The sequence below is a fragment of the Rhinolophus ferrumequinum genome, chromosome 8 (genome assembly GCF_004115265.2).
Source record: "Rhinolophus ferrumequinum isolate MPI-CBG mRhiFer1 chromosome 8, mRhiFer1_v1.p, whole genome shotgun sequence".
NCBI classification, from domain to species: domain Eukaryota; kingdom Metazoa; phylum Chordata; class Mammalia; order Chiroptera; family Rhinolophidae; genus Rhinolophus; species Rhinolophus ferrumequinum.
This window is the reverse complement of record NC_046291.1, coordinates 9,328,297-9,345,008: the sequence shown is the minus strand read 5'-3', so window position 1 is coordinate 9,345,008 and position 16,712 is coordinate 9,328,297. Positions and strand designations below refer to the sequence as shown.

General features: G+C 36.9%; 1 protein-coding gene across 8 annotated transcripts in view; it reads right to left on the bottom strand.

Moving 5' to 3' along the window:
* Positions 1-16,712, bottom strand: part of SPHKAP (SPHK1 interactor, AKAP domain containing) — a 119,568-nt gene that overhangs the window by 94,001 nt on the left and 8,855 nt on the right. For all 8 annotated transcript variants that reach the window (XR_004423649.1, XM_033111822.1, XM_033111820.1 and 5 more), the window contains exon 2: positions 11,379-11,457. Coding sequence is in view for 7 of the 8 variants with exons in the window: in XM_033111822.1 (XP_032967713.1) it covers positions 11,379-11,457 (79 nt within the window). In the remaining variant the exon portion in view is untranslated. The remainder of the gene's footprint in view (positions 1-11,378; positions 11,458-16,712) is intronic.

The following is a 16,712-nucleotide window of genomic DNA, read 5'->3' as shown; positions in this document are numbered from 1 at the left end:
AGGAGGGAGGGAGGGAGGGAGGGAGGGAGGGAGGGAGGGAAGGAGGGAGGGAGGAAGTGAAGGAAGGAAGGAGGGAAGGAAGGAAGGAAGGAGGGAAAGAGAGAAGGAAGGAAGGAAGGATGGAGGGAAGGAAGGAACTGTGCTGCCTAGCTTTCTGGGTCTGGCTTTTCATTTATAAATGAAATGTTTTGGAGCCAAATCAGTGGTATTCCCTAGCTCTAAAAGTCACTTGCAAAATATCACCGAGGGCCTGAGTTTCTAGCTTTATTTATTTTTTAAAAGATTTTATAGGGGAAGGGGAACAGGACTTCATTGGCAAACAGTGTGTACTTCCAGGACTTTTTTTTTCCAGTCTTATTTTTGCAGGTTTCCAACAATGTGGGAACTTTTTAAGCTGCCACTTAAGTGTGACTGGAACTCAAATGTAACAGCAGATGACCATCTAAATACTTTCTTGACCATAAGACAGTTTGGCTTTTACCCAAACTCCAAACAGGTTGTCATTGTGAGTTTCCAAATCTTTTACATATGATAGACCATGCTAACTTTCGTCTGCAATAACTTAGCTCATGAGTCAAAGAAATCATACATTATTCTTTGTAGGAGCCAGTCAAGTCCCTGTATGCAGTTCAAGCAGATGAGCTGAAAAGTCCACACAGGGACATGTCCTCTTGTTACTGTGACCCCTAGACAGCTCCTATGAGCGAAAGAACTTCCACCCAGGCCTCACCACGACTTATGTCCGTTATTAGGGCATCTCCCATGTCTCTTTACGGGGTTAGCAATCCTGGGAGTGGGCAGTAGACTGGCTGAGAAGTAAGGCTGAGACAGACCTGATATAAAACAGAATGGAAACAGCTTCAACAGTCTCTGATCTCTGTAGAAGGAAATCTCATTTAACTAGGGCAGAGTAACTAGGCATTACCCCAAAATCAGGGGGTAATGGGAACACAGAGAAAAGGAAAAGATCACCCATGGAAATTCCTTGTTTTCCCATAAAGCACATTGTATGTGACTGCAAGAAAACAAGGTGCTACAGTAATTGTTATACACGAAAAAGTTTAAGAAATATTGAGCTAGTCTAGTGGAAGGGAGAAAAGACAAGTCTACCCACTTATAGTTTGGTATGAAAGCCCTTCTGCCTGTAAGATGATTATGAGATCCTAGCTGGAAATGAGGAGAGAAGGGAGATTTGAAAGCGTTGCTTGCCTGCAGGGCTCACTCTGTCTGTGCTAATGCTAAGCCTGTATGGCATTTAATAAAATAATTTTAAAAAATACATATGTATGCATACACTTATTGTGAGAATTAAATGACGCAGCAGAGTCACATAGTGAAACTGAAATCGGTGCATTACCTGACAAGTGTGATGCAACTCCACTGCACCAATATTCAAAGTGAGTGCATCTTCTAGTCTCCAGAAACACATTATAAATCAATTCAATGATGCCTAATATCCAAAACTATATGTAGAGAGGCTTGCCTTTTAAACCATGTGACGGGTGTGAATTTTCAGTAGGGGACTTGACAACACAGCCCAATGTCTCCCCACACCTTTGGAATGGAGATGAAATTTTTAGTGTATTTGCAAAGAAGCTGTCCTTGGTCTCTAGAGAAGCAGACCATTGGCTGCTACAGGATGAGGTAGAGATGGCAGCAACATGAAACTTTGCATTTATTAAAATGAGTTTGAATTGACTTTAAAAGAACTGCTGTCAAAATTCAGTGCAGTCTCATAACTTGCTTCCAATGGATATGGCTGCAAGTTCTTCCCTGGGACATTTTCCTTTGATTTTGACAAGAGTTGACAATATTTATTAAGCACATCCTTTCAGATTGGTTTCATGCTGAAACGGCTAAATGGGTTTCAGCGAGGAAGTAGATCAAGGTGGAAAAGACAGTACCAAAGCAGAATTTGAAGTAGTGACTTTAAAAATATCATGGGAGGGGAAGCAGTCTCCCTTATAGAAACGTCATGTATGAGTCAGGTGCTGAGTTGCCACGCGTTGCCATCCTGCATGATTCACGCAGTGTGAATAAGTAGGTCAGCATCAGTAGTAAAAAGGGTTTGGGAATATTCAGCTACTTCCTCAGAGAGAAATGTCCAGTGCCTGGAAATTAAGTTCTCTGTATGTTGCTACTCAAAGTTTGGTCTGTGAGTGTGCAGCACTGGGAATTTGTTAGACACCCAGGAACTCAGGTCCCTCCCTGGAACTACTGAATCAGAGTCTGCATTTTGACAGTAAACTCAGGAGACTCATGTACTTATTAAAGCTTAAGAAGCGCTTTTCTGACGCTAAATGAAATACACATTTTCACTTGTCCTTGGGCCTTTGCACATGATTGTATTTCTTTTAGGATCACCCTTCCCAACCCCACTCCCTCCTGGATAACTCCTACTTTGTCCTTTGAGTCTCCACTTATAAATCACCTCTTGTACCTCCCTTTTTCCCTCCTTTTCCAACCTTCCTCCAGTGCCCCATGCATACACAAAAACACACTCTTACCTCTCCCCCACCCCCATATTTCCACTCTCACCTTAATCCAAGAAGTGAGATAGACACTTTGTATGTTCCTACAGCACCCGGAACCATGTCCGGTTTCAGCAATTGTCAAAATGGCACATACGTTTGTAATATTTGTCTCTCCCTGTAGGCTCTAAGTACTGAAAGAGCAGGGACCCTTTAGGACCTTAGAACAGTGTTGGGCAGTGAAGGATTCATATATATTAGTGGTATTAGTTCTTAACTTTCTGAGCATCCTGGTTGACATGAAAAGATCATGCACAAAAGCGTGTTTAAAATTCAATGCTAAATTTTCTGCAGAGGTGACAGATGGTGGGATAAGCCACATCTGAGGACATAATTTAAAGAATTTCCTCGGATAGTTCTGAGGCAAAGGAATCCTGATACTATTGTTGTTAACATGTCAAGTAAACAGTGTAAAGTTCAACAATTTTAACATATTCTAAAAGATAATATTTGTTCTCATCTTCTCCCCCACTTAAAGAATCTTTTTAATAAGATGTAGTAATTAGCATTGATTTGATTTTCTCAGTCCTATTAAGAAGATCTGCTCTTGAGCTTTATTCGAAATCCCTTAATCTCAGCACTGGAAAAAAAAAAGCTCACATCTATCAGAAAAGATCTTGAGCAAGGAATTGAATTGCTCTGTATATCATTAATTTAATAATATATTCCAACGAAGAGTTTAGAAGATTTAAAAGTACACGTTCCCATGGTTCAAAATAAAAGTTTGTTATAGTGAAATGTCCTTATTTGATCCTCAGCTAAAGGGATAAATTTGTTATGTGAAGCCCTGCGATTTAGGTCAGTCTTTCGAAAACTGATTTGTTTTAAAAATCATGTGATGTGTTAGTTTCTCTTACCTTCATCTTCTGACCAATCTACTGACAAGACTCTCTCCTTGACCAAACTTTAGTCAGGCTCCTCTGAACCTTCTTTTCAATGAGATCTTGATCTTAATTGACCTTGTCCTGATGAGCCCAGTTTTAACAAAGAATCCTGCTAAGTCGGTTTAGCAAGAATCCCCACACTCTTGATAGCTGCCTAATTTCCTTATCCTTCACCCTTGATATCTAAATCCTAGATCAGCTTTTACCAAGCATCCTGTTAGGCCATTTTAGTAGGGATTACCCTACCATTGATATTTCCTCTTATGTAGTAGTTTTCCATCCATTAACCCCTTCCTTCTTCCTATTGGCTATAAATTCCCATTTGCCTCTGTTGTATTTGGAGTTGAGCTAGTTATACGCTGACATCTATCTCCCCTACTGCAGTAGTTCAAATAAAATTTGGCTTGCATTTTTAAAAAGTGCGTGGAAACAAAAGTTTTCTTTTACACTGTGTACTCATCTGGTCCTTCTCTGGTTTTATCTCCTAGGTAAGAAGTCAGAAATTTAGTCCTTTTTTTTTTTTCCACTTCTATACTCATGTTTTTCTTTTCTAGGTTGGAGACATATGAAAGTGATTTTCTTATGTCATCCATGCAAATTAAATATGTCATCAGCTCACCAGTGGCTAAAACACTTATAAATCCTCATTAATTCTGTAAGATTTTAGTAAACTTTTCAGAAGGAACAGCTATCCAAACCTTAAAAATATTTACAAACCATAACTACATGTACTATTTCAATATTTAAAGGTAGCTGAATAACTGTTGAATGGTGAATTCCAGACTTTTCGATCTCTTGGATCAGTAAAATAACAATAATAATAACATTATAAAGTGGCCAGCCTTTTAGTTTCCCAAGTAAGGGCATTAAAAAAAAAAAATCCTTTGTTACCTCTGCTCTCACCATGATTCTTCAAATGAAGGACATTGGTTACAATGTAACAATAACTATGATATATTATCGAAGAATGAAGGTTATTTCTTTTTAAGAAAAAATTGTTGACAAATTTCACTATCATTTTTGTCCTCACATCAGTGAAAATGTCGCTGCAGATCTGTTTGTGTACTTTTTTCGAGGCACTATTAAATAACAATAGAGTATAAAAAGCTCATTCATTATTAACCATAAACAAGGGGCTCATTCGTGGCAGAAAGAATGGCCTCAAATTAGCTGTACTTTAATTCAGTCTTGATTGTTGAAAGAAAACCCACATGATTATAGCATTGTTACTTCATTTGGGAAATAATTTATAAACACTAATGGCTAGTAATTTCCGTATTTTGAGTACTAGTTGTGCTGAAATCTTTTATCCTGAAAAATTATATTGAATATTGTTCAGTGGAAACTTTTTCATTCAGGCAACTACCAAATCTGTCAGCTATATCCAGTGAAACATAAACCCTTTGTAAGTAGGCATTATGTAAAATAGCTAGATTATAATAGAAAAAAACAATCAGATAGTAAACTTCTTAATATAAGGGCTGTACTATAGAACAGTTATTGGTAATTACATATAGAATATGTCATATATATATAATATAATATTCTTTGAACAATCTTCTGTGTGTCTGATGCTATGCTTTGCACATCTGTACATTATCTCTGAGTCAAGAGATAATGGCAAGTGATGTCCTCATTAATGTAATCACTACTATTGGGTTTATTATTTTTGGACCTTTAAAAGCTGTTTCACAATCTCAGGCTTCACCATGACCCCAATAAATAATTTTGAAACTATGACTCCTTGTTCATAAAAGAGAGTCAAGTAAGAAAACATGATAACTTAGCTTTTTATTTTTATTTTATGAGGCTTATGGGGAAAATTTTAAGACTCAAAAATATTACTTAAAGTAAGGAAAAAAGTACATGTCTCTCTTGCTAAGTTAGGGTTGCATGAGTATGTATATTTATACATGAAGACCATTAGATGCTTACTATTGAATTATTTCTCTCTAAGTTGCTTTACTTATTTAAAAAAAAAAGTTTTAGGTGCATATTTGTTTGAATGATCAAAACTCATTAGGTCACTGCATTCTGCTGCATCTAGACTTTAGCTCAGAATGTATGTTACAGTAAGCACCTCAGCTCCCAACTATTTCTGTTCTTCTGCCAAACCACCTAGGCAACCTCTTCACTCTGTCATACAGTCTTCTAACAAAAATGAGTGTCACTTAATGCATAGCAAGTGTTTAGCATGCTGTAAAGTATTTTTACATAGTCACTTAATTATAACCCTTTTATAAATGAAAAAGAAAAATATCAAGGATTAAAAGTTAATACACATCTAAGGTTATATCACTGGTAGGTAACCAATCTGAGATTTGAGCTGCTTCCCTTAACGCTATACCATGTTATGTTCCACTGTAACCTCTAACATTCTTTCTAATCCTTTGCTTCTATGTCCATGACATATAAATGAGTCCTAATGTAGACAAATCCCAGTGCTTTGGCATTTGAGAAATGTTCAGGTTTCCACTCTACCACTTACTAGCTGGATCAAACATGTTACTCAAACTTCTCTAAACCTTAGTTTCCTCATCTGTAAAATGCAGATTATAATAGAAGTTTCATCATGGAACTGTTTTGGTGGTTAAATGGGGTTATCCTTGTAAAGGAGTGACATAGTGCTGGCATAAGAAAAGCACTCAATATTAAATTAAGAAATGATACCATGTTAAGCCCTATAAATTTATTTGCTCTTAAGAGTTTCTGTGTTAGATTTTCAACACATTTTGATATTAAATTAAGCATAATACATGCAGACCTTTTGAATAAATACTTGTTATAGTGACATTTCTCTTATCAGTTCTGAGACCTGGTTTTCTAAAATATATACAGTAGAAATTTCCATACTTATATTGACTTGACTATTATCATAAGTTTGTAAAATGAAGAATAATTAAGGCATTTTAAAATCTAAGATAACACAGAATTCATTCAGTCGTAAACAGTTAAGATGTGGCCTGTTCAGGCTCACAGTTTTATATCTGTCAACATGGGAATATAGCCAGATAATTGAAGCAAAGCCCCACAGCTTACAGAAGTCTCATCTGACATTGGTGAAAAATCTGCATTGACAGTGTTTTGCAAGGAAAGTAGTTGTATTGCGAAAATAGTACTTAATTGGAAAAAAATTATTGGTTATTTTAATAAATACAAGAATGATTTTCCTAGGGTATTGTATATTCCTCTGTGTTTCTGTTTGCCTCCTACTTTTCTTGGCAAACCTTTTCTTCCAGAGATACTGGAAGCTCCACAGAAGCTCCACAGAGTTAGGCTTCTGTGGAGCCTCTGCTTCAACTATCCCATCATCACAACATGTAAGCGAATTAAAGCAATGCTATTGGAGGGAAGAAAAGAAATGGGATCCTGGCTTGAACTTTGTGTGTTGGTCATTTACATTTAAAGTCCGTTGGCATAATGATGTGAAGGGGAGTAAAAGACAAACGATAAGAAATGCAGGTGTGTGTGAAAAATATGGGCATGTGTCATTCTGATGTGTCTAGTGATTGTTGTAGAGCATAGATTTTTAGAAATCTTTGTTGATAAATGAGTGGAGGGATTTTGTGGGTCTCTTAAGTTAGAAAAAAATGACCCCATCATTTTGTCAATCAACATAATGTGTGATATTTTACATGTTGCTTCTATGAGTATACATTTATATGACTTTTATGAAAAATAATCTGGACATGCTTTTCACAACTCTTATTCATGTATGCCTGTTACCTACTAATGCCCTTTTATAGGAATCTAGAACAGACACCAAAATAAAGACTTACGTACCGAGATATTCAACTCAATATTATTAATAGAACAAGAAACGGAAAAGAAACAGAATATTCACCAATCAGTATATCAATGGAGTTAGAATGCAGATGCTAAGATGGTGCCCCTTCCCCCTAAAAAATGACCTGGGAAAATGCTCTCAGGTTGAATGAATACGGTTGAATACAAAATATTATACTGCATAGCTATTGACATAGGTGTCATTCCTTTAAAACGTAAGATTAATCAGGTCATGTCTGTGCTTAAAACTTTCCAATAGCTCTGCATTTCACTTGAAGTAAAATTGTTTAGTTTGTTGCCGTAAACTGACTACAAGGCTCTACCTACATGCAAGTCACCTCTGGGACCTTGTATCCTCCACACTCACTCCCTTCCTCCATTCGGGCCACACTGGCCTCCTTGCTATTCCTAGAAAAGAGCAGGCATACTGTAGTCTTAACACCTTCCCTAGCTGTCCTCTCTGACCGGGATGCTCTTTGCTCTGAGACCTGCACACCTCACTTCGTCACCTCCTCCAGGTCTTTCCCAAACATCCCATTTCCATCCCACTTCCTCTCACCACCCTATTTGGTTGCCACTCAGGCCTCCCTGTCTCTGGCCTCCCAATCTCTTCTACCCTGCTCTGTTCTCGTGTCAGTATCATCATCTAGCGTGCTATCGAATGTATTTATGTGTTTATTATTATGTGTCACTCCTCCCTGCCCTCCCTGACCCTGCAGGTTATAATCTCCGCAAATGTGGGCATCTTGGTTGGTTTTTCATCATGCATCCCCAGTCCAAGAATAATGCATGGCACATAGTAGGAGCTCAGTAAATGTTTGTCGGATCAATGGGCTAATTAAAACATAAATGCCTGCATAGCTTCAGGTGTATAAAAACATATGAAAACGTTAAGAGCTGTTATCGTTGGATAATGGGGTTGTTTCTAACGTTTTCTTCTTGTTCCTTTCTATATTTTCTAAATTCTCTACACTGAGCATGTATTTGTGTGTGTGTGTGTGTGTGTGTGTGTGTGTGTGTGTGTGTGACTTGAAAAAGATCTTTAAAATACGTGATCTCTGTGTTGGAAATCTAGTGCTTATGAAAAAAAATGCAAATGCAAAATTCTATTATAATGACAGCTATAAGGAATTTCCCTGATTATTAAATAATTTTTTCCTTCAAAATCATATAAAATTTGCAGTCCTCATATAGGTAACCCTTGAGTGATGAGTTCTCGTGGGTCCCACCACAGGTAGCAGGCAATCCAGCTACTACACTGAAAGTGGACTGATGTGACTGGTAGTGGAGATAAAACCAACCAACCCAGCAAATGCTGCCGTAAATCAAAGATTAGCTTCCCACGGCAAAGCTTTAATGCTGCCACAGAAGAATCCTTTCTCAGATAATTGTCTCTGAGCCTACATCTTGCTTTCCTTAGATTTCTGGGGGATAAGGCTGTTGGATGATTTCATAGCTGCCTATACAGAAACTGGCAAGTGGAATTAAACTTGAACAATCCAATGGATTGAGTGCTTCACTCATTCTGGTTAATGAGACTTGGCTTAGATCAAGAGCAGAGGCTCCTGGAAGCTGCTGGGTGGAGTTATTGGCACAGTTTAAAACAACATCATCACACCACAAAGTAGCCCTTGCTCTTCCGACAGGAAGGATGCCAACGCTAATGGCTTCGTTTTTCTTAAACTACCCTCATGGTTTCGGGAATTTTGTTGAGCTCTTTATTGTGTATATTAGATTATGTTTAAACGTCCAAAACCTATAGGCAGCTTTTCAAGAAGAGCTACAACAGCACTCAGTGTTTTGCAATGGGGTTTGATGAATATTTCTTTAGAAAAGGGCAGGGGCCATAACCTTGTCCAGACATTTTGGGAAGCATGCTAGAATTTAATGAACGGCTCTTCTAAATGTACCTGGGGTTTGTATTATTGCAACTAGAGATTCTTTCCCCATAGTCTAATTCACTTAATTCCCTGTCAAGAATGCATTTTCATTTTATGATTTTAAAAAGTGCAGCTTGTTAAAGGTCATTTAAAATAGAGGTGTAGTTTTACATTAAAAACATTTAGCAAGGACAGTATAAACAGAACTTATTAACTGAGAACTATATTGACCTACATGGTGTTAAAATATTTTAAATTAGTGGCCAACACGTGAAAACTGGAAGAATGCACCCAAAAATTCTGAGTTTTTCTCTTCTCCTAAAACACTGGTAAATCAGGCTACACTAGGTAATAACTGGCAGACTTGGGGCCTCTTTAAGTTCAGCGTGCTTTGTGAGTCTATTGCATTCATTTTTGGTATAAGTGCTGGTCTGGAAAATAATTTGATCAAGCGACCTCCAAATAACAGAGGTCCCTGACATTTTAAAAACTTGCTTTGCATTTTGAAATAAAGCGCTTTGGCACATAATTTTATTCGGGTTGGGAGAGATCTTTTCTGCTGTCATAGCAGACGTTTTCATAAGCTATCCAGCAAGCTATTTCTACAACTAGCAGATAATTGGACTTATTTTCTTCTTGGAGACACCATCTGTGGAAATCACAATTTAGTAAATGTATCTTTACCTATCAATGTTACTATGTATCGTTGGCATACTGGTATTTCATATTGAAAGAAGAGGGGTTTCACAATCTAGCTGGGGTTGAATTGAAATTGCTAGATTTTATTTCCAGATTTGTTATTTAGTTTTTGACGTGGAAAAGAACATCTAATTCACTACTGTACCCCCAAGATAGTTAGCATAATGCCTGCCAATTAGTCAGCGACCAATAAATATGGTAGGGTCCATAAATGGCATATCTTAAAAATTTTAGTGTTTCTATTTAAGTGTCAGAAAAAAGTAAGGGTAATCTTTTTAATTCTAATTCTGTGATTTTGTCTGTGAGAGTCGATAGTCGTGAGATACAAATATTAGTGAAACTATCAGATAGCTAGAAATCATCCACTATAAGAAGAACTGTCATTTTTTTTAAATCAACACAAAACTCATGTAAATCATAATTGTAGTATTTGAAACCAGTAGAATGAACATCCACACATTAAACAAATATGGAACATGAAAAACCTAACAGATAATATAAATAAGTCAATATTAAAAAATAATTTCTTATTCCACCTGAGGTGAAAATATTACCGTGTGCTGGAAGTCAGAAAACTTGGATTTGCGTCCCAGCTGTCACTATTACTGGTTTGACCTTGGGAAAGTTGCTTAATCTCCCCAAGTCTCAGTTTCTTCGTCTATTAAATAGGACCAATATTATTTACTTTGAGAGATTTGTTGTTGAAGGAAGAGAATCTCAGTCAATAGTAACAGACACACTTCACTGAGCACCACTCTGCCCCAGTCGTTGTGACAGGACCTATACATTTGTCACTTCAAATCCTCATAGCATCACAATAGACAAGGTGCTACGGTATTAGCCTATTATGTTCATAAGGAGACTGACACTCAGAGCTTAGGAATTGCTCAGTCACACAGTTAATGTAGGATCTGAAACTAGATAAACTTGACCCCAGTCTGTGCTCTTGCCCATATGCCCTGCTGTGTTCCTATAGCAATACCACTGGCTTTTGTCACGTGCTAACTTCTTAAGAACTATTTTTCTTTGGGGTGCCCCATTTTACGGGGACTCTGGGGCTCAGAGAAGAGCAATGTAGACAAGGGGTAAGGGGTAGCGTGAGGAGATGTCTCTGGTTGCTTCACAGGGTGAATGGCTATTCATGTTGGGAGAACACAGCGACTTGATTTGTTGAGAAGCATCACCAAAAGCACCGCCAGGGCCAAGGCCTCCATGGAAATGGAACAGAAAAACATACTCCTTTTGTGATGCCAGGGATGAGGCTAGCTCTGCTAATTAAGAATTTCTGCCATGTATCTAATCTTGACGCTGAATCCCTGACTAACACCATAGAGTCATTTAAACTAGAAGAAGTTCGCAGGACCCTGAAGGGAAGGGACACAGACAGGGTCCAACTTCACAGTAAAAGTAGGTAAGGTGCACAACAAACACAATCTGCGGTTTAGTGGGAGTCATACCGTAAACCAGGAAGCCTGTAAAGTCAGAGTCAAAATCTGAGGGTTGGGAACCCAGGGGCTCATGGGGTGCTGGGATGTAACGGGAGGCCCTGGTCATGACATGGCCGTATAATCCCCTGGACCCTACACCCCACAACCCACCTGGATTCCTGGGAGTGTCTCCTGGCGGGCAAGGCAGCAGAGAGGCAGGTAGGTGAGTTTGGTTCAACTACCCACATGGCTGATGGAGAGGGTCACAGCCACAATAAAGGAGTTACAAGCACCAGCAGATGTGCAGAGGAAGCAGGAGAGGAGAAGGAGGGCAGTGGGGTAGGGAAAAAAAAGAAACAAAAGTTTTAGTATGATTCAAGGAGAAAGACACACTCACAGCAGGCTGTCTTTACAAAGAACAAAATTAGGTAGGCGATGAGTTGTAATAATTTTAAAAAACCCTAACAATGCAGGGAAGGGTTCCAAGAATTCATCTTTATTTTCAGATAGCATCTGATTTGTCTTTTTTCCAATTTTTATTTATTTATTTAATTTACATTTTTTTAAAAGTTTATTGGGGTGACAATTGTTAGTAAAGTTACATAGATTTCAGGTGTACAGTTTTGTAATCGATTTGTGTCTTTGATTGCGCTTTGCATCTTTGATGCATCAAAAGGTAATTTACATCTTATAGACAAGAATTTCAGAGCCACCCACCCTGGTTTCTGGGTATCTACAGATAAAAAGCGCACTTCGTGCTTCTCAAGCTTAGTATTTTTAATATCAAGGTTAATACTGAGAATAGCAGGACAACAGATTTTTGTGGACATTTATTCCAGCTTCTTCGAATGCCTCATCATTAAGTTTTTATACAATACTTACCTGTAGGTGTGCTCTAGTCTTTTTTTCAGTGCAAATCAGTAGTATGTACCTCAAATCATTCTCAAAGGCTATAAAGTCATTATAACTATGAAATAAACAATAATGTCAATATAGTATATATAGTAAAAAGTAAATAAGAAGGAATCAGTGAAATTTTCTTTGCAACTCCTTTGCTGGTAGTCACTGGTACATCATTAGAATTCAAGAAAATTTTACTGTGTGATGGAAGATACCAGACAGGAACTAAGGCAGTAAAACACTGGAGATATCAAAGAAGATACCTGGAGTGAGTGCCCTGGCCAGAGAACCAGGTGAATGACCGAACATCTGTGGGCACATAAGATCTCCAATCTGCATCATTCACTGAGGGTTAACATTTTTGGGGGGAAGGTCTTGCATGCTTTCTTTAAATTTAGTCCCAGAAAATTCATGTTTATTGATAGCGCATGAATGATTTTTAAAAGATTTTATTTGTCATTATGTAGTGACATATTTAACTTTTGGCAATGCTCTTTTGCTTTAAAGTTCCTTTTGTCTGATAATGACAAAGCTATATTAGTTTTCTTGGGTTAGCTATTGCATTGTATATCTGTTCCCTCCTTTTTAGTATTTTACCTCTTAAATATGCCTTACTTTCTTTGATTTTTTAAAAAATCCAAATATTAATCTTTGCACTTTGTTTGGAGCCTTTAGTCCACTTACTTTTAATGTAATTGCTGATCTATTGAAGTCCATACCTGCCATTTGACATGTGCTTTCATTTTGTCCCAACTCTTCTTTAGTTTCTTTTGCCACTTGGATCAATTAAGTTTTGTCATTTTTTTTTTTTTGAGTAGTTAAAAATTATACTCTCTTTTCCAATTCATTTAGTAATCCTAGAAAAGATAATATCTATATTTACCTTAACACATTCTAAAATTAATCAGCATCTTTGTACTCCTCGTGATCAATACAAGGAGTAAGAACACTTTAAGTCCAACCAACTCCTACCGACTTGTATTATTGCCTTATATTTGAATTATTTTAACCTCCATAGGGCTTTATTAATGTTATTTTGTAAAGTAAATGTTTGTTAGATTTACTAAATATATAAAATTTCCTTTCTTCTTTCTTCCTTTAGTTATTTTTTGTACCGGTATCTCAGACCTCATATCTAGGATTGCCTTCCTTCTGCCTGAAGTCAATATTCTATCATTTTCTTTGGTGAGAATTAATGCTCCCAGTTTTTGTCTGTAAGAAAATATACTTATTCTTAGAAGGTGTTTTCACTGAGCAGAGAATTCTAAACTGGTGATTATTTTCCTTCACCCATTAAAGATATCACTTCATTATCTCTGGAATCCCATTGTTGCTTTTGTGAGGTCAGCTCTCAATCTAATTGTTTAGTTTTTAATGATAATGTATTTTTTTTTTTCTGGATTCTTTTAAGATTACTTATTTATCTTTGGTGGCCTGTTTCTATTTAGCTGATAATGCCTTAATATCTTATCAATGCTTTAATTCTTTTAGTAAATTTAAAAGTGTTTTTTTGCAATTTAGGTTATTTTCAGCAAGAGGATGGATGATAACTTTGTTATGTTACTGGAATTAAAACTCATAGGCCTTTCAAAGTTGTCTGATGGTGTCAGGAAGGACACACAGAAAGAGGGAAATAGTACCAGTGGGTTTAAAGGTTGACAAAAATGTGGGTAGCAGAATGGAGATCTAATAATGTTTATAACCAGATGGGAGAGACCAAATTAGTAAGAACTGACCCATCTCCTAAAAAGCTTTTCATAAAGAATTGAAGGAATTAGATGGAAAAAGTAGTAGATAATTAAGTGACCCAAGGATATCTAGTTACTCAGACATCTTATACTATAGCAGCAAGCAATAGCAAAAAGAATAATGATAATAATTATTATTATATGCCACCCTGAGAAGTTAAATAACACTGTCTTCATGTTTTATGAAGGTTAATGCATTGCTAAAATAGCCACATAGCCCTTATATTTTTTTAAGGTAGAACTGATTTCAAATCATTCTCTGAACTGTACTTCAAAAAAGCATACTTGGTAGAGTAGATGTCTTGATTTTAAGTTTAGAAAATACAGTCTTAATATATAGCACACAATCTCTTTCATAGAAACAGGCATACTTTAGAGGAAGTTTGCCCCTATACAGTATATCAAGATATCCAGGAAGAGAAAACCCAAAATGTGAATTTATTGATAATCTTATTAAACCTTAAATTTTTGTGTTATATATTCATTATAACAATACTTTGTCCTTGTGTTTGTAGATTCCATTTTGCAGAAAAAGGTTAGGTGCGTGACTTGCGTACAGAATGAGATAGGATGCATGCTGCCGCCTCCCTGCCAGATCTAAATTGCTTTCCCCACAAAGAATTTTTACCCTAATGGAAGTTGAGTAGCACAATCCAGTATCTTAGAGAGGCAGGTAGAATGACCAATTTTTATATGACTCTTCACTGGAGTTCACTTAAAAAAGGTAACTTAAAAATGATCAAGTTTTAGAATGAGAAGCAAAATTGGAGGAAAGAAGCAAACATTTACTTTTTTTTCTCACAAGTTCACTTAACTAAAAAAGAAAGCAAATCAGTGAATTAATAAAAAGACAGACAAAATGTGGATCATCAAATTAAGTCCTAAGCCATAATGATTAAAGACATTGAAATTGCCAAAGAAAAATATATCTGCATTTTTCCACTTCATGACAAAAAGTACAGGAGCCAAGTCAACATGAAAAACACTGTCAATGGGCAAAGAATATTAGGGAGATTTTATATGTGAGGGGAAATTTTTAGTTAAAAGTAATAAAGTTTTAATTTGGGCAGCACTTCAGAAATTGGAATGACCAATACCACTGGCTAGATTATATCTTTGCACAACTTACAGATAAACTGTGTTTAAGCCAGTTATCCATTTACAAGGGTCAGTATTATTTAGCCCCCCAAGAAATGATTTTTCAAAATGGTTTAGCAACGTTCCTTCTCTTTGTTCAAATTCTACTCCTAATCTCAGATGGCTTTCTCAGGTACCATTAGCCATTATCAAAGTGTTCAACTGTATTGTCTCACCCAAATTAATTTTTCAATGATTGAGATTTCACTGACATAGTCTTTTAGATTTAGTTCTTAAAGCTACTTTTGCTCAATCCATTTGCTTTCAGAAGATGAAATCAAGAACTGGAGCTGGGGCCAGAGTCTCTATTGGAAGGTTAGCAATGAATATTTTCTCCCTCATTCAGGGGTAGTAGCTATTTCTGAGAAACAAATTTAATAGAGTAAGAATACTTTGCTTTCTTAAGGTAGATGATGAGAATAATGGCACAGAGACCATGAAACATCTATAATCTATATGCAGCTATTCTAATCACAATGCAATATTATGTCACACATGTATTACAGCAACATAAGAATGTTACCACTAAAAAGACCTTAAAGTGCATATAATAATAAATACGTATTTCAGATTTTATTACTATACAGATTCCCATGTAGCTAAAAGATTCAGGCAACCCTGACTTGTTCTTGGAAACCACACTTCATCCTTTCTAGGGGAAGCAGAGCACGAAATTTTCCTGAGATTGAGCAGATGAACGTGTTTCATCAGTATTAGGACAAAATAGCCATTGGCACAGCAGGTTGATGCTGTTGCCTCATTAGATGCCACTGAGAAAAGTGAACTGAGAGCAGAAAGTGAGCAAATCCATCTAGAGAGATTATGTAAAGAGACTTCCAGGCTGCTCAGTGCCTTAAAACAGTTATTCTCCTATTTCTGCATGTTCATGAGTGCTGTAAACATTTCTGAGAGAAATCCTGTGAATTTAATATCAGTTGCAAATTATAATTGCAAACAGGCAATTATAGAACTTCTACATGACACAGGCAGAGGGGAAAGCAAAAGGCTCAACGTTTAGGAGCCGCTGTGAACTGTAGCTCAGGGAGGGGAAGCAGCAGGCCATCAGTTTAGTGGCCTGTCCTCGGTACAGTGGGACCAAATGTGTCCCATACAGAAGATTGCCATGGTTAGAAATGTCTTCCCTTGTGAAAGATCGAAGTGAAAATATGCCAAGTAAGAGAGCAAGACTCTTACCCTCTTCAAGACCTACTTTGAGATGATTACAATCTTTCTCCATACTTTCATAGTGTCTACATTGTGATTTCTCACAGAAGGTGACACGTGCATCTCGAATGAAGCTACATCCTGATTGGGACAGAATTACAAAGAGGAACCATGAAGAAGCTTTATTTATATCAGTCTTGCTGATGTGTACTGTATGATCTCTTGAACTGCCCCATTCTTCTCCACTGTAGATAGAATGAAACGTATCCTTCCAACCAAAATTATACATGCAAAGGCTAACATCAGTCAATCATCTTACTTATATATGTCAGACATTCTGGTCACTGATTTAGATTTCTTTCTGAGCTTCTCAGTTTCTAAGGCAAGATCTTCTAGAAACATACGAGCATTTAATTTCTTCTGAAATGCTCGATTTAAATGGGATTTCTTCTGACAATGTGTTAGCAGTTCCATCAGCCATGTTGTAAGTAGAAAAAGCAAAAAGAACATAATCCTTCCTAAGCAATCATAAAACCGAGTTGGACTCTGCATTTTT